At 33.3% G+C, this 26,929-nt stretch overlaps 1 protein-coding gene across 5 annotated transcripts in view; it reads right to left on the bottom strand.

Moving 5' to 3' along the window:
* The window catches only part of RIMS2 (regulating synaptic membrane exocytosis 2), a 436,528-nt gene that overhangs the window by 109,533 nt on the left and 300,066 nt on the right, over positions 1-26,929 (bottom strand). For 4 of the 5 annotated variants that reach the window (XM_072949585.1, XM_072949586.1, XM_072949591.1 and 1 more), the window contains one exon: positions 12,792-12,964. In XM_072949585.1, coding sequence (XP_072805686.1) covers positions 12,792-12,964 — 173 coding nt within the window. Of the gene's footprint in view, positions 1-11,688; positions 11,775-12,791; positions 12,965-26,929 lie in introns of those variants that run through there. The other variant, XM_072949588.1, reaches the window with a different exon arrangement.

Here is a 26,929-nt window from a genome sequence, read left to right as displayed (position 1 = left end):
AAAGCTAAATCTTATCTCATATTTCTTGGATAGTACTTTTCCCTCTTTGTTGGATTTGCTAATTCCTACCTGATTTTACGATTCTTTTCCTAGTCTCACCAGTCTGCTTCTTTAGGGACAGGATCAATCCCTATAGTAAGTTTTCTCAGCTCTAAGGAGTTCTTCTGGGCAACCTCAAATTTTGTAGCATAATTTACGTGTAAGTCAGCAAGAGTAAAAATATTTATTTTGCTGAGATAATGGAAGCCAAAGTTAGAAATGGGAAATCAAAGTTTGTCAAATTTTGGAAGCATTACATTAAAAGAGTCCATTGTAAAGTTTGGGGAACGTTGGTTTAAACACAACAGACCTTCTCGGAGTGCTGATTATACTCTGAGAAGATAAGGGCAGCATACGTAGAACAAATTTATTGATCTTAAAACCATTTACTTTTAAGCGTCAGCTCATGGGATCAATTTCTGAAAATACACTTGGAAAACACTGATTTAAAAGACTGTTTTTATATTTCTAAGTATTCACACTTCACATTCTTACATTGCTGACTGATTTTCGCTGGAGACCCTTTCAGATTTATACAGTAGGAAGATCTTTTTAAAAAGACTAAGTAGGAGGACCTAGGAGACTCAAGTGTAAAATAATGTTTTAATTTTAATTACTTTTTAAATTTTTAAAAGCCTTATGCTCGGTTTGCATCAGAGCTAAGACAACTGTTTAACAAAGCTCTTCAAATATGTTCTTAAGCTATTAATTCAGAAGGACTCTTCAAATGGTTAGAGGCTTATAAGAATTTGCCGATTTTCCTCTGAGACTGTTTTCTTATCTTAGATAATGCTGAGTCAACTATCTCTTCCTGCCTCAGTTCATTTATTCTAAAGGCACTGTACAGGTGAGGTAGGAGGAACACTGGATTTTGTTGTCAAAAGTTGTGTTTTCTATTGCTACCTTGACACTTAAATTATTTAATAATGGGCAATTTAGATAATCTATAACTTCAATTTTCCACACACCTGCACTTCAAAGTTAGTAGAGAGCTTTAAATGAGATAATTAAGTGGTTTATTAAATGTTTTACTAAAGGGAAGTATTATCAAATCACATATTAAAATCACTTTTTACAATTTTACTCTATTTTGTAAGCATTTATTTACTTCTCTATCTTCTCTCTAGACTTCAAGCTCTTTGAGGGTAGGGATTTGGTCTTGTTATCCAGTATTTTAGCACAGGATGTGGCACAGAGAAGAAGTTAAAAAATATTTGCTGAATAAATGAAGGCAATTTAAGGAACAAAATCATTTTAATTCCAAGACCATTAAAGGTCAATCACTTCAAACTATGAAACAAATCTCATAAACATTTTCCAGAATCTCTACCATAATACTTTTTGAAATCATCTTACTACTTACAATGAAATCTTTTTATATTTCAGATATTATTTTCTCTTGTACAAAATGTAAGAAGGATCTATCTTATTCTAATTGTCATCTGGCAAAGTGTTATAGAGAAGTTTCTATGACATATGCAGTTCTAAAAAGCTAAAAAAAAAGTGAGAATTTTATAAATTTATTTTCTGTCTCCTTTCTGTTTCTTTCTTTATCAGTCTCTACTGTACATCAAATGCTTATCTTGTGTCAGGAATGATGTTAAGATCTATAAGGACATAATCTCACTTAATTTTGATGGCAACCCTGCAAGAAAATTGCTATTATTACCCCTAATATCCAGGTGAAGAAGGTGGTTTTTATTTGCCCAAGTTGATATTGTTAGAACCGGCAGAACCACGATTCAATCCTGCTCTTTCTGAATCCAGAGCTAAGTTTTAACCATCGTGCTATATTGTCTCTCATGTATATTTTCGGAAGACTTAGGTATTACTTATTATAATACTAAAAATAAATTTTGGATGATGATAAGTGATATCATGCTTACTGTGAGTCAGTGTAACATGGCATCAAGTTCTTATTCACAACTTTGCAAAGCAAGCCGGCTGAATCCCCAACGTGCCAGACTGGAAGGCTAAGTCTCTGCACATGACAGGTGTACCATGTAAGGTAGTAATTCATGGTCCATGATAAACAGAAATAGTAACTTAAAGTTGATTTAGTCTTAGTGACCTGAAAATATGCAGTTGTCTTCAGATAACTTCAGTATTAAGTGCTACACATCATCTATTCAAAATATTTTGATAGAAAGTCTCAGAAGACTAATTTACAAAGTTTCTTATTTTTGCCATCCCCAAAGGATTATCATTTCTCTCATCTTTGCACCTTTCAACAGGATTTGAGAATTCATTTTACACTATTCTTTTGAGGCACATTAGATTGGTATGAGTTTGTCTAATCTTTAAATACTGCCTAATGAACACTTTTGTTATCTCTTCTTGTATGTTTTTCTCCCATTTTTGTTAGACTTCATACAGGATTTTTACCTATAAAATAATGATTATCATTCATCATATATCAAATGAATAAACCAACCAATCAAATCAGTAAACCAACCAACCAAATCTTTCCTAAATGGAATACATGTGTGTCATAAAACAAATTCCTCTGAAGTAAATTTCACTGACTTCTGAAATAGGTTTCTTTTCATTGGGGGGAAGAAAGATCTCTTGGCCTATTTAAAGACTTCTGCCAAAGAAGATTGAGATGAGCACGTTGGGTACTGCACTGTGCCCGAAGCACTGTGTCACAAGCTCTCCACACCTCGAAACTCACTGCTTTCTTAGGATCTTACTCATTCATACATTCACATACAAACTGTTACTGAGTGCTTACTTACTATGTGTGAAATACTGTAGATATTAGGAAGCAAAACAACAACAAGATAAAAATGATAGATATACTGTATCCTCAAAAGGCTAGCTAATGGTCAACCATGGTAGATTGAATGTACACATAATTAATGATACCACAGGGGAGGAAAGTGAGGGCCACAAAAGAAACTTACTGTAACAGAATATTACATAAATTGTGAAGGAAGAGAAGAGATCTCTGGATGAACTGGTATTTGAGTTGGGTATTAAAAAATGGGCAGGTACTTTACGCACAAAGAGAAAGCAGGAAGCCACATGTTAGACGCGAGAATCGATGTGAGCAAACACACAAAGGAACAAAAGCAAGAGCCCGTAAGGAGAAGGGTCAGTAAGTGTGAAAGGCTGGCATCAAGACTAAAAATTAAAGCCTGGAATTGTGTCATTAAGGTTCTAAAATCTCAGGCCAGGTGTTTGTGGATTTTCTTTTTTTGACTTTTGCTTCCTTTTCTATATGGAGAATCAGAATTTGAAAATGAAGCTATACTATATAATACCACACTGTACTGATATACTGGCATCTAACACAGCAATACTCATGCATGGAAATCCTTTGACTTCAAACTTGATCTTATTTTTATTATTTCTATAAAAATCAAACTTCTATAGGTTAAGTTTGTTCATCCTGAAGGGTACTTGCTCTATTAGGAGCCACAGGTCAGAATATTGCATTTAGTTTAGAATAAGTTGTGGGCTAACTGTCCTTTTTGACTTGTAAAAATAAATATTGAATATGATGGAAGCTACTGCAGCAGTTTTTTTCTACTGCTATTATTTGTATGGTAGAAGTCATTACAATTTAATTATTTCTTACTTTCACACTAAATTTATATTACTCTCTAACATACAGCCAGTAAGGAAAATGTTAGAAATAAATGTAAAAAAGAGCATAAAAACAAATTGTACCCATTTTAGCAGATAAGTCTATAGAAACATTATTTACCTATAGATTAATCAATACTGGTGATGCCAGAAAACAAAAATGTAATATATAAATAAACACTAGTCGACATTTTAAAGGGATATAATCTTCAATTGCTATTCTAACCACAATTAAATTAAGTCATCATTAAAAATGAATCTGGGTAGGAAACTCTGAGTAAGATTTTTTGTGTAATAACAGGATAGAATAACCAGTCTCCACAGAAAAACAAATTTACAGAAATTGCTAATAATGATTACATTACAAAGTCAATTAAACTGTATGTCTCTTAAAATTTGTGTAAGATGTGAGAGTAAACTTTAATTAACGCTGACTCCCATTTCATATCAAAGAAAAGAGATGTAGTAATAAAGTGTAAGTATATTACGACCATGCTGAAAATGTGGCGACCCCAGAAGCAAAGCGAAAGCCAGGTGGCACTGTTACAAAGTTCCACGCTTCCTACTCATTCGTAACCCTTTTAACTACTGTCTTAACTAAATCCTAGTTGAGTTAAGACACTGCTTCCCTTGAAGTCCTCTCCAGTAACAAAACCTTTTTTTATAGGTTGTCATATTTCTAATTACTGGCTCTTTAAAAAATATATATATATATTTCTCTTCTACTTTTTAAAAAAGTTTAAATTATTTTTGCAGTTCATGACTTCTGGCTGTGCCAATATATACCAATCCTTTTTTAAACTTTCTCCCTATCATGGCCACTGGCTCATTCACGAAGCCTTTAGGAACTGGCTTAGTCTTTTCAATTCCCCAATTCTCATAACTCTATGAAACACAAGTGTTCATCAAGAAGACTCAACCAAATGCCTCATAATTTCAAAACTCATTTATCTCCAGTTACCTCTGTATTTATTCTTTTCATCCACTTTTCTCCTTACTCCAATGCTTGTCTTAGAATTTGTCAACTAATGAAAATAGCCCTACTACAAAATCTTAAGTTTCAATTATATACTCTAACTAAAAAATCTCTTACCCTCCCAGCACCCTAAACTTGTTTTTTTAAGACATGATTAGTTTTCCAATTCTTGGATTTTCTCTGTATTCTTCTAGTCTATCAGTTCCCGTTTGAATATTTCCTCCTTCTTGTCTTAACACTGACAGTTACACAAGCATCCTCAATTGCTTTCCACTGCTATTTTCCCAACAACCCCATCAAAACTCCCACTCCTCCACAAATGCTACAATCTGACTTCCGTTTCTACGCTTGGATGGGCTCAGTGCTGCTAGAAAAGATTGCACTACTCTCTCATGTAGGTGTCTCTTGAAATGGCTGGTCTCCAATCATCAGTCAGATCTGCAGAACTATTTATCAACTTTTTAATTTGTCTTTGGTCAGCGACTTTTCCGTATTCTCTTCAGTGATTATTCCAAATCTTCAAATCAAATCTCAAATTCAGCTTGCAAACCTTTATATTCTTATTTCTATGTGACTGAGAACATTAGGGCCATCAGGCAGTCACAACCAACTTCCCAACTCCCTGTCTAATAACTGATCTATTTTATTACCTGTCTCTCTTCTGGTTTGAGCCAATCCATCCACCTGTGCTTCTGACCAAACCCCTCCTCCACGTCCAGCTTCTTATTCTAGTAGCTGTGCCTTTTCAGTACTTCTATCTTTAAACGCTCTTTCTCTTCAGACCATATACATGATCAAATCTCAAATGTCTCACTTTCATTGATCCAATATGGAGACTGTGAAGTCACAGCACACTCAAATTTACCACACAGGGAAAATAATAAAATGGAGACTCAACATTTAACCCAGTAGTTTTCCTAAATTTTTATGAGAATAGCTTATTTCTATAACACACACACAGAGAGATCACAGTTTTAGGCCAACAATTATATTTATGTGAAAAAGATAAATGTGGGGAAATTTATCTTTTTCACATAAAAGGGAAATGAAAATCATCACCTCTTCTTGAGGATAAGATCTGTGTTTTATTCATCTTCAGCACCCTGGTGATGTTAAAAATGCATGCAAGAGTTTTAAAAAAGAGAAAGAACATTTTAGAGAAAGATGGCTCTTAAGGAGTATTGGAATAGAAAAAAAATGCTTGACAAACTTAACCCTAAACAGACTATCATCTGCATTTTATCACTACTATACTCATAACACTTACTGAAGAAGCAACATAGAATATAGATTTCTTTGGTTCTGCAGAGACCTTTTGAGCATTTTATAAGATATAATTCATACAGTATAAAGTTCATCTTTTAAAAGTATACAATTTATAAATGAACTACTTCAGGGAAACTGACCACTCATTTTTTATGCTATTAGCACAACGAGCTCAGATTTATGGGCTATTATTTTTAAAAGATAAGATTTTCCTACTAAACTAATCTCCACAAGAGATAATAGCTTAAATTATGGAAGTAGAAATAGGTTTACGGAGGAATGGACATATTTCAGAGATAATTAAGCCTCAGAATCAATAAGACTTGGAGATTAGAGGGAGGGGATTGTGCTCAGTGCAGAGGGACTAGTAGAGTCAAGACCATGTTCCTGATTTGGGCACGTATGAGGATGCTGGTACCACTCACTGAGAAAGAGAGCACAAAAGGAGAAGGAGGTTATTAAATTTGGTTGACTGTTCTATAAGGGGCATGATGAACTTAATTTTACATGCTGAGCTTGGTACGTCCTCAGGACAGACAAGAAGATGGCCAGAACAGGATTAGATAGATCTGGCAGATGATTAAGGACGTGATCTGGGCTGGAAATACAGAACTGGAAGTCATCAATCTACGGATGTATTGGAAGCCATGGGAGAAAGTACTATCAAGACACAACATGAAGAGAAAAGAGGGCCTAGGATGGGATTCTGGAAAATATCAACATGGGAGGGGTGGATAGAAAACTCACAGAGAAGACATAGGTGGTGAGAGAGATGGATAGAGAACTAAAGGAGTGTACAATAACAAGAGCTGAGATAAAAAAAGCATTTCAAGAAGAGAATGTAATGGGGTTGAATTCTAAAGGTTGGCATGATAAAATATGAAAACTGTTAAGATTTAGCAGTGTATATAATTTGAGGCAGTTTTTAAAGAAAAGTTACATAACACAATTGTAATAAAATGGGAGTAAAGATGCAAAGCCTCATTAAGGAGACAAAAGGAAAAATGTCGATTATTATATACAATATAATGATTTTTAACACAATGTAGTTCAAGAAAATGAATGGAACTATCACGTCTTTGGCTATGAACCTGAATTTCCTGATAGACTTGATAAGAAGAACACATAATGGGCTATACTGTTTTGTTTTCAGTGAAGCAGACACATCAATTCTTTAAAAGAGCTACTCATAAAATTTTAAAAGCAAGTTTTACACAGACTATTCTAAAATGGATAAGTGATATTGGAGACAATATCCCCAAAAATGCTTTTTAGAGCTAATGCAAAGTAGTTCTCTTTGGCTGTTTCTTTTAAGAAGTTTCCATGAGCATTTCTATTTAACACTGTAGTGATCATTTTGGCCAGACAAGAAAAAGAAATATAAGGCATTCAGATCGGGAAGGAGGAAGTAAAACTACCTTTATTCACATGTCACAGATGATGTCATCTCTTATACAGAATATCCTAAGGAATCAACTAAAAACTTTTAGAGCTAATAAATGAATATAGGAAGGTTGTAGGTTTCAAGACCAATACATAAAAGTAAATTAATGAAATGAATAAAACAATTCCATCTACAATAGCATCAAAAAATACAAAGAATAAATTTAATAAAAGAAGCACAAAATGTGTACAATGAAATCCATGAAGCACCACTGAAAGAACAGTAAGCTTTAAAAAGGGAACATCTTGTGCTCATGGATTGGAAGATAATATTTTCTAAAATGGCATTACTCCCAAATTGATCTAATTAAACATAATACCGATCAAAATCCCAGCTGCCTTTTTCCTCCCAAATTGACAAGCTGATTTTAGAATTCACTAGGAACATAAGCAACCCAAAAGAGAACAAAGATAGTATCATAACCACTTGGTGCAGGGGGAGGGGGGGTGTTTGTTTTAAAAATGCAAATTCCTGGGCCCTCACAGTATCAAAATTCTAAGAGTGATATTCACGTGTTTTTAAAAAGTTCCCTTTTTATGCACAATCATAAAACAGAAGAGGCATTACTTGAGCTTGTAAGATCGTCAGTGGTATTAACCAGAAGATAGCTTCAAGGAGAAAGGGGAGACATGAGCCATCAGTAATACAACAGTGGGAACAGCATAATGCCCTGGGGATGGGTCAGCACTGAGACATACTTCCAAAAAACAAAACAAAAGAAACTCAGTGGTCAGTAAAACATTACAAATGGTCATCTAAATTTTGGAAACATCTGCCAAATGACAGAAACGTGTTGAGCTGTTTGTCCTACTGGTGGTTAGTCACAGTCCCGATTATTTCTTTGAGTTCATGATAATAAAGACAAATCTTCCACGTAACAGAAAGATGCTTACTTTCCTGTTTGCCTGTGTGCTACATTCATCTAAACTATGAAAAAGAGTGTAAACCATCCATTCCTCTATGTGACAAGCAAAAACACCCCAGCCAAAGTGGGTAGGGACACGTGACAGAGTCAGAACGAGAATCCAGTTATTTTAGGTTCCGAATCCTTAATTATTTGCATGGGATATACTGCTTCCCTTTTAAAGATCTATATAACACAGGCGTAAATATGCGGTACACACCAAGTTTTATTTAAAAAGCCAGGAAAAAGTGTTATCACATTTTAACTATGATCTGTAACTCTGATTCCTGTGTTAGCAGTAATAAATATTTCATTAACAATTATTCTTCTTGCCCTTCTACAGACTATAAGAACTTTGCTACTAATTTAGATGACTTAAGTCTTTTAAAAACAGCTATTCATTAATATTTGAAGTGATGCCATCTCTTTCCTTTAAAAAATTTCCCTATCTCAAAAACATTTCTTTTAAAAAGAGAAAATATAATTCCATACCATTTATAGGCATGTCTGAGAACTAAAAATTTATAGATAACTAGTTTCCTGAATTTTTTTTTTTTTGTCTTATATGCCCAGAACAGAACCTCGGGGAATGGATGAGTAATTTGAGCACAAAGCTACCACTGTTGTTGGCTTTGACAATGCTACACTTTTCAATATTTGTTTTTCTAACTTCCGCTGCAGATTTACTTAAGATCGCATCTTGTGTACCAAATTCATTCATCAAATATTCTTATGAATTTGCTTAGACAGCTTGACGACATTTTTTGGATAAAGAGCTATTCTTAAACATCCATCCACACAAGGCTAAGAAACTGCTTCACCCTCAGAATCAGAGGTTTAGACATGCTTAATTTCATTTCTATCCCCAGTTCATAGTACATTGACTGAGAAATTTTTAAAATAAATACTGGCTGAATGAATGATTGTTCCTTACCTCTAAACACTTTTTTTCTGAGTCAGCTTACTACATATCTCTGGTATATAATCAGCAAACATAGATATAAAATTTAAAGCATATCCATATTCACAGAGTGAGAAAAAATATTTTAAATGGTAATTATGATTTTGGATTTTCTAGAAATTATTATCAAATAATCATTAGTGGTATAGGGGCATTTAACCATGCTAATATACATGTGTGTAAATATAAATAGCTAAATATGAATGTATTATTTATTAATCAACTTTGAAAATATTATATTTGAATATTTAATGCACTTTTTTTGAATTTACTTTTTGCCTTTCATTTCCCACTTGTACACTGAGAAGACTTGCTTTAATAGGCTTACTATAATACAAACAATAAAATTCTGCATCAGGCAATGAGAGCCAATTATTGTAACAAAATAGCAACTAAAATGGCTTTAGTTCATCATAGTCACTTTGTTAATTTTAAGTATACTAGCATTGCTATAAACACTTAAATTCTGAAGTCAGAAATTTCTTTCCTTTACAAAATTTGGATTACAAGTAAACATCAGTGGTGTATTTATAGAATAAGATTATTTCCAATACTATTGTACAAGCATATAAGTTGTTTTCAGCATTTAAATAATCTGTGATTGTGTTCATCAACTACCAAAACAAAATGTTATTGGCAGCACTTAGACATCATTTCCCTCAGAATAAAGACAGTTCATTTTATTTTGAGAAATGAAAGTAAATTCAAGATCCTATCCTGAAATAATTAATTAGCAACACCAACATTTTCTCACAAATTGTAGTGGATATTTTTTGCCATCTTATGGAATGTATTTCCCTAGAGTCATTAGCCTGGTCCCCTGGGGTTTACAGTTCTGGAGGTATTATACAGTTACTGAAAGCAGAGCACAGCGCCCTGATGACTCATTGCTAGGAGTGAACCATCTTTCCCTTTTCTGTGTAGAATAATGTGCTCTTTTCAAGAGGAAAATGGTAAAGAAAGTAATACTAAAAATCAAGAACTTAAGGTTGTAATCATCTCCAAACTTCTCCTCTCCATGCTAGGTATGCTAACGTAGGCTTTTGGCTCCAGGCAAACACCAAGGGGCTCCTGTGTTCTCTACACAGTTTATAAAAAAGAAAACACATTAGAAGCTCCCATTTTGCTCTGCTTTTGGAAAAAAGGAAGCTCTATGTCTCTTTCCAAAGAAACCTTAGAAAGCTTTCTCTGTGAATTAATGATGAAATGACCTTATGTCAATAAATCAGAAAAACGGCCTTCATTAATAAACCAATATAATTATCAAGATAAACAACAAACAGACTTGAAATTACTAGTTTAGGCTGAAATCACCAAATATATTTAAGTTAATATTCACTTTTGGATTTCATGTCTGTTACATAGAAACCTTCATAGATCACAGATATAAATATACCAATCTGAGACAAAAAGGGAAGTGTCATAGAATTAAACCACTGAACTGTATACCCAAGGGGTAAACATTTATCCCAATTATCTTTCTCACTGATTTTGAGTAAAGCACACATAGTGATTGGATTTAGGTATAATAAAGCAGTATTTCGCTTATAATAGGATGTATTTACTATACCAAGTTCATTCTAACACAAAATCAAATTCTAGATTGACTACTAGAAAACCAAATTCCTCCTACATGTACACAATTGGCAATTCTCAGTCTCAAATAAATGCAAATAGAGAAATCTCATCTCCTCAGACAGAAAGGTGAAATCTACTCCGTACCTGTGCTGACTTGACTTTCAGTACAGGACTGTAACGATGGCTTCGTACTTACTTCGTGCATTGTGTTATGAAAATGAAAACTTAGTTGGTTCCATGCCTTGCTGCTTATGTTTTTTCCCTTTCTCCCCTGTTTAAAGTTCCTTCTTCGGCAGTTTCTGTAGCTAAATGAATCTCCAGAGGGGCCTAACTCAGCATGTTTGTGTTCTAATAAGCTGTGGGGCATCTACCTTTTCTTTTCAGAAAGCAGTTTCTGCTTCACAATCCTCCTTACAAAACTGCACTAGAATCCACCAGAAAACCATAACGAGGCAAGGGACTTGCCCTTTTTCTTTATTCAGAGACTGAATAAAGCCTGTTTTTTCTGCTATCTATTTTGCCACTCATTTTAAAAGTTCATTTCCAGTATATAATATTTCTCAGAAAGCAGGCTAAATTTTTTCAGCCCCTTCCAAAATCTCATTTTAAAGGTTTTGAGTCTACAAATGGGGAAAATGCATAGTAATTCATGCTAAAAGAACTGAAGGGAAATTTATCTTTGATTTACCTAGTCAAAAAGAACTTGAAAACCCAATAAATCAGACTTCAGAACTAGTCTATACAAACTGAAGACTGTTTAACAAATCAACCTGATAATAATTTGCCAACATATGAATTAGTTGTGTTAGAAGCTAAATAGATACAACACAAGAAAATAAACCAAATGTAAATGGCAAAATAGTTTTTAGGAGTAGGAAAAAGGACAATGTTACTAATGGTAAATGTCTACAAAAATAAGCAAATTTTACCTGTCGTCATCTTGTGAGAATTGCTTTTGCAAATCCTCTTTATTCCACTGTTCTTTTTCTTTCCCTTGCTTAGGTATATCTTGTGTTTTTCCCTCGTCTTCTGATTCTCTGTTTTTCTCCTTATTACATGTTTTTGTGATCTCTTTCCCTTTCTCGTTCTCATTAATTCTTTCTTCCTTTACCTCTTCCTCCTCATGAACTATCTCTTCATGCTTATCCCCTTCTTTCCCTCCCTCTTCTATTCCCTTTGGCCTTTTGAAAGCAACACAAATTGAAGGCATGCAAATAAACACAAAAAAAGAAAGAGTTAAAAAAAAAAGCACACAAGATTAATTAGAAAAGTAATGAAAACTACTAAAGCATTAATAAAAATTGTATCTTTTAAGCACTGAAAACTTTTTCCCACTGTATATCAGAGAAGCACTGTGTAAGCAACACTTAATCATAATTGCTTTTAAGTCATATTTTCCTGTTACAAAGCTGCATGAAAAAGGTTGTGGGCTCTCCCTTACAGATTTTTTTGGATCCAATAGGAATAAAAAAAAACTTAGTTCAGATACCCATAAAAATCTATAGGTTAGGTGATAATGAAATTTATACTAACATACATTTATAAATTTTATTGAGAAAATGATTACATTTCCCAGGCATTTACAGAAGTTTCAGGAGGATGAGACAGTATCCTACTAAAAAAATAATGTTCTTATGTTTTCTGAATCACTGAAATTATTCAACTAGGGGAAAAAACCCTCTACAGTATGATTTTTCATATTCCTTAGAACATTAAAAATATAAGTTTTCATTATCCAATACTTTTATTTCAGTAAAGATATAGTAATAGAAAATACTTTTAAATAACACACACAAAAAACTAATGATATTATTTCAAATTATCTAGCAAGAAAATTATTTTAAGTTCTATAAAACTTTTCTGGGCAAGAAGTTTGAAATATAGACCAAAGTATAACAAAAAGTAAGTTCTTATTGCATTAATGACATATATTACCCTTTTAGAAATGAAGGATTTCATATGTACCCAAAGAAAAATAAAGATCTTCTAAAATACATTTAGAAAAATTTCCTGCTAATATCCCCTTACTCACCTGATCTTCTTGTTTCCTCTTGGCCGTTCTGATTGGACAGACATGTAGCTTGTGCTGCTGAAACGAGAAGCACTACTAGTCCTTGAAACCGCAGATATATCACTTACATCACTGTCCGAAGATTTAGTGGAAATATTATCTGCCCCTCTATGAGGATCCCATCCTGATCGATACTGTTAACACAGATTGACAAACACGCAGAAGTTGTCAGTATTACCACACAAAGCAATTATTCGCTTCTCCTATTTCAGCACTTTAATTGTCCACAGAGGATACTGCAAAACCCCACTCAGTTGCATTTGAAACAAAAGTGAATGGCAATTATCCTAAAAGAAAAATTCAATTTATGTGAAACCTTTGTTTTCAGCAAAGGCAATTAGAGCATTTCACCACACCCCAATGAAGGCCATTAAAACAGTTTCACAACAGCAATGGCCTCAGGGAAGAACATTTAGGTAAAATCTGGGAAACAAACATTTGGCTTAATATTAGGGAGCAGAATTTTTTTATTTCTGAATAAAGTTTGAAAAAAAAAGTATGATGAAGTTGCCATTGTAACTTATAAAAACCAATTTTAATAGCATCAATTTTCTCTTTAATCCATGATGCCTCACTGATAACCTAGAGATAATACAAAATCTACTTATTAAAACACTAACTTTTTAAAAAAGAAAATCCAAGAGAAAAGAGAAAGTTTAATTTCTGAGTAGTTGCTGGAATTTTGATGAATCCTAGAAATACTAAAAAAAGTCATTATTATTTACAAGGGTACAAACTTCCTGGAATTGAAATAATTAGATGGTTATCTGACACAGCCAGGGTGCAGCGTGTTCTGGGTGTTCAAATATTCTGGTAAACTGAAAATCATCATAAATGCTTTATGTTAATGACATGTGGGACGTAAAAAGGAATAGACTTTGAAGTCTGAAAAACCTGGAGTAAGGAAAACTCATACTAGCTGGGTGATCTTGAGCAAATTATTTCACCTTTAATACTCTGTTTATAAAATAATAAGGAAAACTGTATCTTCTCTGCAGGGCTGTTCTGAAATTTAGAGATAACAGATGTTTGGTATCTGGCATAATATAAAATAATGTAGCCAGTATTATTACTATATCATTACTACCTGATGGCTATTGCTGTGTTAAGAGACTATCTGCTAATAGATTTTTCTTGTTAATATGCACTTAAACATAAGGCTGAAAAATCCTTATTTGGTCAGTTTTACAATGGAGATCCTTTAAATCATAGATACTGGCATATTTCACAAAGCATTAGAAAGATGATTATTTTATATAAAACCAGTTACCATGACTTGAATGATCATTACCTAATAAATAGCCCTTTATGCATAACAATTCACTGAAAACATTAGATCGATATAAACATTTTGGTAAAAAAAGTTGAATGGCAATAGGGTGTAGTATAAACATTAGGTCAGATTCAAATGATCGTTTGTTTTTTCTCCAGGATCTCCCAGTACCTTGTTATATATTTTTAAGCTAATAACCGATCCTTTGCTTCAAGTGTAAAATAGAAGAATTATTTTGAGGGCTCCATAAAATTTTAATAGCTATATCCTTAATCTAGAAATATATATTTAAACTAGGTGAGATATGGTCTTTCTTACTCCACTCTCATTTTTGACTCTGTTAGATAAATTCTTAATTATCCAAAAGAATACAGTTAAATTCCCCCCAAAAATCATTGCCTCCCCCCCCAGAAATAGCCATGTAAACAGAACCCTTATGTTTGATTTTAGAGGAAGATTATTTATTTACAGTGGATTTATTTGGAAAACCTTTAACCCATGATATTCTTTTTCAAACTACTGTCATTTAAAAATATCAAAACCAATTTACTTTAAATGACAATGTCTTCGTCCATTGCCTAGAATAGCATTTCAATGGATGGAGCCAACATTATCTGTGCTAACCAGTATATTAAAAAAAATACATATATATATATATATATATATATATATATATATATATATATATATACATACACACACACATATATAGCCAGTAAATACTGGCTAACATAGACAATGTTGGATATACATACATTTACTTTTTTCTACAGAATTTATTAAAACTAAATTTGATCTCAAGTTGAAACACAAATGGAAGTCTTTCATTTTACTTATGTATCTTTGGGACATTTCATTTATATGAAAAATGGATGTTTCAAGAAATTTTTCAAAATTATTAAATTGTTCCATAGATACTATACTGTATTGGGGGAACTTTATCTTTTGCATTCTTACAACTTTTAATAAAAAAGGGAAGCATGTTGCTATCTATATCTTTAAAAGCAATTTATTATTGGATAGAAAAGCAGTTTAGGTATTATGTTTTTCTTTGCTTCTGCCCATGGGATTATCATATCATCTAAATTCAAATGAAAAGTCCTAAGTTTTGACTGTAGGAGGTAGTAAAGGTAAATGTACTTATTCAAAGCACATGGTTCTAGACAGAGACTGAATCATTGGTATGAATCCTGGCTATGTAAATTATTAGGTTTGTGATTTTGGGCTAATTGCTTCTGAGTCCCAGTTTTTTATCTGTTAAAATGTGGACAACAGTTGTACCCATCTCCTAGGTTTGCTGCAAGGATTAAATAAGATAATGTACGTACAGCACTTGGCACAATATTGGACACGTAAGAAGTGTTTAATAAGTGACAAATGGTGATGACGACGATGATGATGATTAGATAGTAGCTGAATACTGGCTTAGTATCAATTCCAGGAATATATTTATTTAACAAAAGAAATATTAGGTAGATTATCCAACAATAAATTTATTATTTTAGAGCTGCTCTAAGCTATAATAAAAATATAACTGTTTCTACATATATCCAAGAAATTCATTCCAGAAAAATATGTTTATGAAGCAAAATAAAATATTAAACCAAACTTTCCCACTGACTCCTAGTATGTCCTCAGGCCTCACCTTTCCCATTTGGGAGTTTCACTCATGTCCCATCACCTCACAGGGAACTACTGATTCTCAACTGCAGGATAAGGAATATCTTTATCTCAGCAGGAAATACATGACACCTCTAGGCAGACATAGAAGATGACTCATTTTTAATGTCTGTCTCTGGTATTTTACCTTAAAATCCAAAGCCACCTGGTACTTGTGTATCCCATGTCTCCCTGATTGGTCTTGTCTACTTTTCTTTGCCTTCATTTCTGAATCCTAACTGCATATTTGACTTTTGCACTTTGGTAGTTAGGATTCTGACTTTGCATATTCTGGCCTTCATCTTTTTAGGCTGTCATGACTTTTGATCCTGTTGCTATGATTCACAGGTGCATAAAGGCTAGCCTAAGGCTGAAGAATTTTTTTTTAGACACACATAATGTACATTACACATATCTTTGACTAAGACCTCTCAGCTGATAAAGTTTGCTGAATTAAATTTTGGATATGCAAAATTTAAGGAAAGGTGATTCCACATACTATAGTTTTATGCCTTTATATAATTCATCACATGCTGTCTCTTGTTATAGGTGTGTGTCTAAGTGTAGTCATACTTAATTTTCAAACCCTCTATTAGAATATAAGCCCTAAAAAGCCAGAACAATATGTTCCTTATCTTTGTAACTCTCTTAGCACCTAAGAGTCAAATATTTAATTTAATTTAAACTCTAAGATTTTGCTTTTCTACCAATATGATAAGGATAAGTCCCATTTTAAGGATTCTTGTGAGTAGTAAGAGAAATAATATATTCAAAATGCCCAATAGCATGCTTAGTTAGCACCTACCAGCTGCTCATTTCCAGCACCTAAAGCAGCAAGTCGTAAATAAAAAGCCACTGAATGGAACAGTATAAATAAAGACTACAAATTAGCTAAAAGCTCTAGTTTGATGATGATTCTGCTGTCTACTCAAGGCTTGTACCAAATACATTTCTCTATTTCCATGCAACTGAGCATGTTTACCTTTGGGATTTAGCTGAGGTTTGCATTACAAATAGACACATGATAAACAGAATGAGAAATGTGGAAAGAGAGATTATATTAAAAGAAATAAAATTATATTAAAAGAACATATTTTCAACACATTTAGAATATAACATCTTCACATATACAATTCACAGAAAAAACCCAAATCAAAGTAATAAATGACCTACTATGGGAGTTTACTTTTAAAAATATTCATTCTTTTTTGCTTTTCCTAAAGTATGATCAACAAATCTATATAATTTAACAGTGAGATAGAAACAGCTAAATTATTATTATACCAAGGTAATGAGCTATGAATTTGAATAAGTTCATTTATTTAGGAAATGGTTGGTGCTGTTTTGGCACTATACAATAAATGATGCTTTAAACAATTAGCATATATTAGTTTACAGCTGACAGATGAACAATGAATGATGTGCTCATCATTCTCTGTAATGGAACAAAAACAGAAAAAGGTTTATTGCATAGAATTACAGGAGCTCAGCTGAAACTCTGCTCTGATTGGAGATCATTAAAATCTTGGACGACAGAGAGGAAGCTTTTCCCGACAACGTTTTGATGTTTTGCACATTACTATTACGCAGATCATGAACTAGAAAAATTTACAGGAAATTATTATTTTCCAGGATGTTCTAGACTCTAAAGAGTTCTAAGTGGCCTGGAAAAGTTAATGTTCTCCCTATTTATCTAAAGTAAGTGGAAAGTAACAGCATATCATCAGATCTCTGCTGTAAGGAAAGTTATCAGCATTTTATATGTATTATCTCCAGCATGAAGCATCAAACTACTTTGTCAACAACTGTGATGGTAGCTGAATAGAGTTTAGTCACCTAATCCTTTCATTCTCTGTGAGTGCTGATATGTGTTCAACAACCAGTTATCCAAAAGGAAAAAGCTCTGATTTATAGAGTTTGCTGTTTTCTCAGGAATAAATACTCCCACTGAGGCTGACTTCAAGTTACCAAGTGTCACCGAATGCAGAGTGAGTGCACACCACCAGGGTGGGGGTTTTGAAATACATGCACTGTTTGTAGGACTCACAAAGACTCGTCAGGTGTTAAGGGCCAATCACATATCATATCTGTAAACTACTCATCAAGGGAAATCTTGTGAAAGATGGAATAACAAGAACAGCTTAAAATTTTAAAAAGCACAATTGTACAAACAGTAGTCATTAACCCAAGGCCAAAATTTACTGAAGAGCTCCTGTCTCTCGGTCTGAAGGAAATTTGTAAGGTTAATAATTTTTCCTGGAGAATTTGTAGAGGTGGAATTATTGCTAGTAGTCAATTATGACTTTCCCAAAGGCTTGACCATGTGGAAACTCTAAGTCTCTTAGTAATCAGCTGTTCCTTGAGAAACATCACCCTTTATTTACTTCCATTGATTCCTCATATTTTTCAGAGACAGAAATGCCAATTCTGCAATGAAATTTCAGGAAGCTGCAGAGTTCGTGCTTTTGCCTTTAACAAATGCATTTACCATTTTCCTTCTCATGATCCTTAACTCTTTACCCATTCTAACCTACCATTCATGGGAACTGTTCGCAAAAACAAACAGAAAACACCAATAATGTCCTAATACCAGCCAGTAGTATCTTTCTAGTTTTCTTCTTTCTTGCTTTTGCTATTACTTCTAATGTTGTTGAAGTCCTCTCTCTTTCTGAAACTTTTCCGTAATGACTTCCCAGATAGTCACTCATGGTTTCGCCCCATCTCTCTTGACTATTCCTTCTTAATCTCCTTTGCTGGCTTCGCTTTCTCTAACCTGATCTTAAATTCTATTTTTCCAACTTTCAGTCCTGAGCCTGTTTTCCTTTTCACTATACATGTTCCCATAGAATGATCTAACCCATCTCCTACTCAGGTATTGACTAATCCATCCTTATCTTTTGCCTCACTTTTCTCCCAAGCTTCGGACCTATCTTTCCAGATGCTAAGAGGACATTTCCCATATGTTGTTATTATGTTGGTACATCAAATTCAGTGTGGCCAAAAACCAAATTATTCTCTTTCACCCCAAACCAGCTGTTTTTGTATTACCTTTATTCCCTGCACTATTTAGTAGGTTCAATATTCTAACTGAAACCTAGAAGACTTGTGAGTTATCTTTGACTTCTCTTTCTCCAATATCCTCCATCCTAATCATTCAAGAAATAACACTCATTTTATGCAAACAAATATCTCAATATTAGTTACTTGGGACTTATGAATGGGTCCTTGGTCTTTCATACTGATAATTAGAGTCTGTTATACCTACTTACTTGTCATATTTGCTGCTGACTGCCTACCAATATTCTCTCTCCCCTTTTGTTCTTTACTAAAAGAATCAGATTTATCTGGGTGATCTAACAACAACAATAATAAAAGAACTTCATTTTTCAAGTTGTCTTGTAGCTATGGTGATCATTTGACTTGAATCTGGCCTCTGGAGTACAAGCAGGAATTTAGGGAGCAGGGTATAGAGAGAACTATTACTTTCCTGATTACAACAGGCTAGCTCAGTCATTAAGATGTCTGCCTTTCCCGCTTCACCTTTCTTTTTGATTGGAGTTTAAACATGAGCCTAAGTGAGAAGCCACTTCATGACAATGGGGATGAATGTCTTACTGTAAGAACAGGGAGCAGGAAGACAAGCTCTACGGACAAAGACCTTGGCTTCTTAAATAGTATTACTAAACCAGGGCTACTGCTTGGGTTCCTTGTTTATGAAAAAAAAAACCAAAACTTACTTACTCAGATAATTTTGTCAGTTTTTCTGTTATGAACATCTGAATATTCTGTGCCAGAAAAATATTTTCTGACCTCATGGTAAAAAGATACACTCTTTATTTTAATCAATAATATGGATAAAAACTATAAGGTAGTCATCTAAGTTTAATGATAAGAGGCAGTATATCATAATGACCATGGGACATAGCGTTGGAAGTAAGAATGTGTAACTGCTCTCCCACTTACTGGCAGCTAGGTGACTTTGGGCAAACCTCTTAACTTCTTTGACCCTGATGTGAGCTTTAAATGTTATTACAAGTCTTGGCACATAATAAACATTTGTCATCATGATGATGACATAAATAAATATTTGTCATGATGACAGACACGTAATTACAAGTGTTCATTATACGTAGTAATACATTTCCATAATGAAACTACAGAAGTTCTAGATTGTGATACTCAGTTTTAATCATCATTCGGCTATGTTCTCAAACATTTTATTTTGGCCTGAAAAAACCTGAAAATAGCTACGGAGACTTTATAACTTCCTTAATTCCATATCTCATTAAAAAAAAATAAGGCATTGTCCTTTGACATCAGATTGGCTTATTTACATAGGTAGGGTTACATCAAACCTGACCTGGGAATCCATATTTCTACATTCTTGAAACTGTTAACCTGGGTTAGTTTTTATAATTATGTTTACACTTGGTATCAAGGAAAGTTAAGCCAAGGAACATAACAATCCATGACCACAACATTAATAATTACTAAAATTTGAAGAGTTTTAATGGTTTACTACTTTCCAATTTTTATTTTATATGTCATTTTATTTTTCTCAGTATCTAAGACAGCTATTACTTTTAAGTTTATAGATAATATGTATTAATACTTAGCCATTTATTTAGATGTATCCACATAAGGTAACTGTTTTCTTTTTCAACAGCTTTAGTGGGTCTTAAATTTATTTTTATGCCATTATTGTTCAGTAATATCTCAAACAAATGTCATCTGAAATTTCTGCCTCAATCAAGATGTCTGTTCTTCCCAGGCCCTTAAATACATTAATAACAATATCTCATTCTTATATATGTAACATTTCATTTACATCCAAGTCCAGAGAGAGCAGAACAGAATGCCTGCTGCTAGTCCAAACTATTTTTCCAGAAGAGAAGAGTCACTATTAAAGCAATTATACCATTATTATGACTAAATGCTTCTCCAAGCCCTCAGATAAGAAACTTGTAAGATCTAGCTAGAATTAAGATATATCATAAAGAAACTCTCCTCAGCCATAAGAATTCCTAATACTTGATCCTTTGTAAATATCTTTAAATATTACATGGATTATTATACAATTTATATATATATATTTTAGAGAATATTTATATAGTTTGCTAGGACATAGGCTGGAAATACTAAGTAGCAAGCTAGCATCCCCAAAGTTGCAACAGAAATAATACACTAACAACATAGCAGTAAGGTCATGGTCCTGCGAATCTGTAGCAGGCAGAAACACAAGAAACATCAATGGATTGAGGATACGAAGCAGGGCTCTCTTTCAAATATTAGATCCTTACAAAGTAATAAAGTAACTCAAGGTAGTTGCATCGAAGAGAATCAGAGGTAAAAACAGCCTAAATAACCAAATAATATTGAAAAACCTAAAAGGTCCTGAGAACTGTCCTGACTCACCAAATGCAGGCATAGGGCAGGTAAAATTACATTCTGTTGAAAACCTGAAGAGGCCCACCACCCTTATTCCTTGTGTGAGAAAACAGGGAAGGATCAGTGGGTTTGCATTAAGACCACTTGAAATGGAGCCAACAGTCACACATGGCAAGAAATAATTGTTAGGTCTTGCTTGGACTGTAGCAATAGCTTCTGAATGGGACTCCTTGTCTTTTAACATTCTTTCCAAATCCAGCCTAACTATGCCATTGGAGCTATCGTCTAAAAGCACAAATTTGTTCATACCGGTAACTTCTTAAAATGTCTTCAAAGATCATGATTGTAAAGGAGAACCTTCTAGATTTTTAGCTGAGTGATTTAAAGCTCTCCACAATCTGGCCTTAGACGTTTCTATTTCTTACCTCCTAATGTGTATCCTAGTTTGCTGAACATTTATTTTAAAGAACTACTGGCTGTTCCTTAATCATAGCTTGTGCTGCTTTTATGCTTTTATACCTTTGCTTAAACTTTCCCTCTGCCTGACATGTTCTTCACCTCGTGTATTATTCAAGTGTATTCCCAGATTTCTTTAAGCCAAACGGATATTTCTCTTTTAATTCTTCCTTTGCATGGCTTACTTTTACTATATTACTTAACATAGCCTACTTTGTATGAGCACTACTTATGTCCACGTGTTTCCTTAATTCGATTATGAACCCTGAGATTGGAAGGATTATGCCTACCTGCCTCCTCCTTTCTTCCTTCCTTTTCTTTCATTTTCTCTCTCTTCTTTTTTCCATTTCTCCCTCCCTTTATCCTTTCCTTCCTTTGTTCCTTCCTCATTCATTCAGTCCTCCATTTTATTATTATTTACTTGATAGTTTCTCTGGCAATTTTTTTCTTTTAATGTTGCAGAAGCAGAATCCAGACTTACAGCTGATCAGCTTCAGAAATCCCCAGGTAATGCAGTTCTGAGTAGCAGGAAAGAGAAACTTACTAAATGTCCCTTGAGATTATAATACATTCAGATATAAAAAAGAAGACTCCTATAACCACCTTTTGTTTAAGCAAAAAGCCTAGGAAAGTTATTTGGTGCTGAAACATACTTTTAGTTATTCACTCATCACTGAGTCACTTAAAAAAAACAAACATAACACAATATTTTAAAACTGAGAGTGATCTCAGAGAGAATGTATTCCACCCTTTTAATTTTGTAAATGAGAAAATGTAGAGACAGAGCAGTTAAATGAACTGACTTAGCGTACACAACTTGCTAGTATTAAAGTCTTTCTATTTCTTTTCATTAAAAAAAAATCTTTGTGAGCTACAATGTCACATTTAATGGGGTACTAGGCAAGCATATTTAGAACCCAAGCTGCTTCTTTTTAAAATATTCACATATTGTTTACTCCTTTAAGTCGATACCTTAAAATAAAGATTTTCTTCCTTTTCTGAAATTTTGAAAACTATATAAAATAATATGTATAATGAGAATATAAAACTAGCATGGAAATAACACTACAACACTACTTATGACTGTACTTGGATTAATTTTAAACAAGTAAAGCTTTTAAATAATTTTAAAAAATCATACAGACTAACCTGAATAAAAAGATGTTTTATGCCATATTGAAATAGCACCTTAACATTCCATTTAAAACTCAGGTGATTTTTTTGGGGACAGAAAGTGAAAATGGGCTTATGAAGTAACAGGTTCTTACCAAGATTAGCTATATTATTTCCAGACTAGAGCACTATTTTACAATCTTCAAAACTGATAAAATAGAAATAAACAAAATCCCACATTTAGGAAAACAGTAAATTAATTTTGTTAATAAATAATATCTGTAATCCTTCCAACTGAAGAAAAATTACAACTAATTTTTGTGCTCATGAACAAAGCTATTACATAATAAAACTCTAGCTATGTTCAAATTATAATTAGCCAAATTAAATTGAAATTATAGATGTGGGCGACATGCTGTCCTAGTTGACGGATTGCTTTAACTGACTAAAGGTTTTGACTTAAGTCTCAATTCTATTATTATTCCATTTGAATAATTATTCCATTATTCCAATAATTATTCCATTTGAAGTATGAGGCAAAAACAATATACACATAAATTTATTCTCTAAATCATAATTATTATGCAGAAGTTAATTTGAAAATCTATAGATTCCAGCATTTGTGAGAATGCATCGAATTCTGACACTGCTCTGAGACTACTGAATCAATAAATGAAACAACACTAGATAGAGGAAATGAAATATAGAAGACCTAGTTCAAACATAATTTTAAAGATTAAGCTATGAGATAAAATGATTTCCTTAATTAATGATGAGTTTGCTTAAAACCCAAGTGTTATTACACAGTGATTTTTGTCAATTTGGCCACCAAAGTATCGTATATTTGTGGAGTACTTTATAGATTACAATGTTCCTTCAATTTGCATGCAGAAAAAAGCTGCGTAAGGAAGAACCATGGGGCAATTTATCCAAAATCTTATCACATAAGTAGTAGAATCAAAATTAGAACCTAAATCTTCCAATTCTTTCTGAGTATTCTTTCTACTATGATTAACTCTAGGCAGAAACCAATAATCATATGCCCATTAGAAAATTGGTTTTTGACTCTTAGCCAATAACCTTCCATACCTTCTCTTGAAATTCATATCTTGTTCTTGACACTAGAGAGACTACAAAGATGAATAAACTATATCCTCATTCTCAAGAAGTGTATAGTTTAATAAAAAAGATAAGAAATGAGCAAATAAACACCGTGTAAGACAGAATGTATGTCTTTTAGGAGGTGGTAAATAGCTTGGTTGGTTGGTTCAGAAGGTTTACATGTTTTCACATCTCTATTGTTTTGAATATTCTTACATTTGTAATTTTTATACATCTGTATTTAATCCTTGAAAATTATATGAAATGTGAGTTGGAAAGAATATTTCTGCCCTATTTATCAAATTTTCTTCCTTATTTCCCATATCCTCCTTGATTCTATAAAGAAAGATCTCTCACCCCTCAGTGACCCATCCCTTATATCCCCCCGTGGGGTGTTCTAATTGTTGGCAAGCCAGCAACTCTGGAGGCTTGATGAAAGCAAAGATGAATGCATAAATTTCTTTTTTTGCTGGAGGTAAAAGAAAAAATGTTTCCCCTGTGTGTTAGGTAACATACAGGAAGAAATGCCCTTGGCAATAGCAGCTATTGTCCATAGATTGACTCTTTTACCAGCAAGCAGCTAGATGCAATGTATTTAAAATTCTTTTGTTACTGTTTAGCAACATCATATTTACTAAAAAGGGGAAAATTACAATTTCTTCTGTAATTTTTTAGTGTTCTATAACATATAAGTTGCTGTCTTAGTCATCTCAAATGACTTCGTATCTGAAAAATATCTTTTTTAATATTTCTTGACCTGACATGTGGTTTTCCTAGCATGACATGTGGTTATATTATATAGTAGGAGGCAGCAATTGACAAATACAATGTAAAAAAAAGGACACACGCTTGAATGTCTGCATGATCTTATAGCTAAGAAAAACATATTTAAATTTAAATGCAGTTTTATAACTAAGAAAAATAATTTTAAAAATAATCTTGAAAATACAAAATGTTTCATCTCCTGGGATCTAAGAAGGTAGTTGGAAAATAGAGAAAAGTAGTCAAAATTTTAAGAAATAAAAAATTTGAAACAAATAACTATAGTTAGTTGTCTAAAGATCCGTATTTCTTATTATAATCAAATGAGCTTTCATAATGCATTAAGGTGGTAAATTAATTACTATTAATACTTTGTAGAGAGATGTTATGGCTGAATGGTGTATCCCCCAAATTCATCTTATAGTCCTAACTCTTAGTACCTCAGTTTTGGAGATAGGGCGTTTAAAGAAGCACTTGAGGTAAAATGAGGTCACACTGGGTGGGCCTTAATCCAATATGGCATGTGTCCTTATAAGAGGAAATCTGAACACAGACACACACAGAGGGATGACCATGTGAAGACACAGCAAGAAGGTGGTCATCTGCAAGCCAACGAGAGAGGTCTTGGAATAAACCAAACCTGCCAACGCTTTGATCTTGGACGTCTAGTCTCCAGGCTGTGAGAAAATTAATTCCTGTTGTTTAAGCAACCTAGTCTGTGGCATTTTTTTATGGCAGCCCTAGCAAACTAAGTCAAGGTGTAAAGGAAAAAAAACCTAAAGTTAGAAATTTTTAAATTCATAGAGTAGTCACAAATAAAAATTAAAAAATTCTAAAATTCCCTTAAAATTATTTACTATTAAGTTTTCAACTGTACATCTGTTACATAAAGCGAGGTCTATTTGTACTTGTGAGACAAGGGAAAAATAAGCAGTTGTTGCTTCCATCAGCTAAAAGATGGAGGACAGAGATTCTCCTCTGGTTCAGAGCTTTAGGATGTGCGTGTGTATAGGCATAGATATAGATAAATTACGTGTAAACATGATTTTCTCTCTCTCTCTCTGTTTACAGTTGAAGTATATTCCAGCTGATCAGGAAGTAGAAATGGCAAGAATAATAACTTGAGGTAGAAAAAAATTTGACTAACCTGGTAAAAAAAAAGATAACCTAAATAACTTTTAAGACCTTTTAGATTATCATTAAATTTTACACTTTTCCTCCCTTTCCCCTCACATATTTTTAGGATTATCTTAAAGATTTACTAGTCTATATCTAGTAGATTGTTGATGGCAACAAATATAAACCTGGTAAGAGCAAGGTATCTGCTGAAAATGATTTTTCTTTCTCTCTTTCATCATCATCATCATCATCATCACCACCAACACCACCACCATCATACTACAGCTAACAGTTACCTACTCCTTATTATAGTCCAAATTCTGTTTACGAGTTATACATACATGCAAATACATTTAACCTTGAAAACAGTCCTATGAGGTAGGTACTAATATGAGCACATCTTACAGAATAAGAAATCTAGGCACAAGGATGTTAATTAACTTGCCCAAGTGATAAAAATAGTGCCCGAGGTAGGATTTGAACACAGGCAGTTTGTTCTGGAGTCCACATTTTTTTTTTAAATTTTGGGGGGGGAGGTAATTAGGTTTGTTTGTTTGTTTGTTTAGAGGAGGTACTGCGGATTGAACCCAGGATCTCAAGCATGCTGAGCATGCGCTCTACCATTTGAGCTACACTCTCCTCGCTGGAGTCCACACTTGTAATATTACTCTGTAGTCCGTATTTAAACATAATCACTGAAAACAAATTGAAGAGTGATTAATAAAACTGCCTATAGATCTCTATTATTATAATCAAGACTTCAGAAGTTGTGCTGTGAATATGGTTACTACTGGGATTACTGACAGTGCACACTAATAGCAGGAAGACATACTTCCAATGGTTCCTTCTTCCTTGATATACTGATCATTATTTATGTCAAAGATAAAAGAATAAATTATGTAAATACATATAGACAATTTTCCATTACTTTTAAATACTAGTTTGGGGGATGTTTAATATAATATAAACGAGAAATCTACCCTCACAAACATGCTAAGAAGAAACCACAGAAGAGAGAAAACAGGATAAAAAGGCTTTTAAAATATGATTTTATCTAGTTTCTTTAATTTTATTTCCATCTACAACTCTTTAAATTAGGCTATTCAGACATTTGTTGATTTTGTAGGTGGGACTAATTTTTTTAATCAGGCCTTGATAAGATTACCATTAACACCTCTTGTACTTCTAGGGCCATACTACATATACTGTTGCTCTTACTTGCCAGTTT

Source organism: Vicugna pacos, chromosome 25, assembly GCF_048564905.1.
Source record: "Vicugna pacos chromosome 25, VicPac4, whole genome shotgun sequence".
Classification (NCBI taxonomy): domain Eukaryota; kingdom Metazoa; phylum Chordata; class Mammalia; order Artiodactyla; family Camelidae; genus Vicugna; species Vicugna pacos.
The sequence above is the reverse complement of the archived record's forward strand: the minus strand, read 5'-3'. Positions and strand labels throughout refer to the sequence as shown.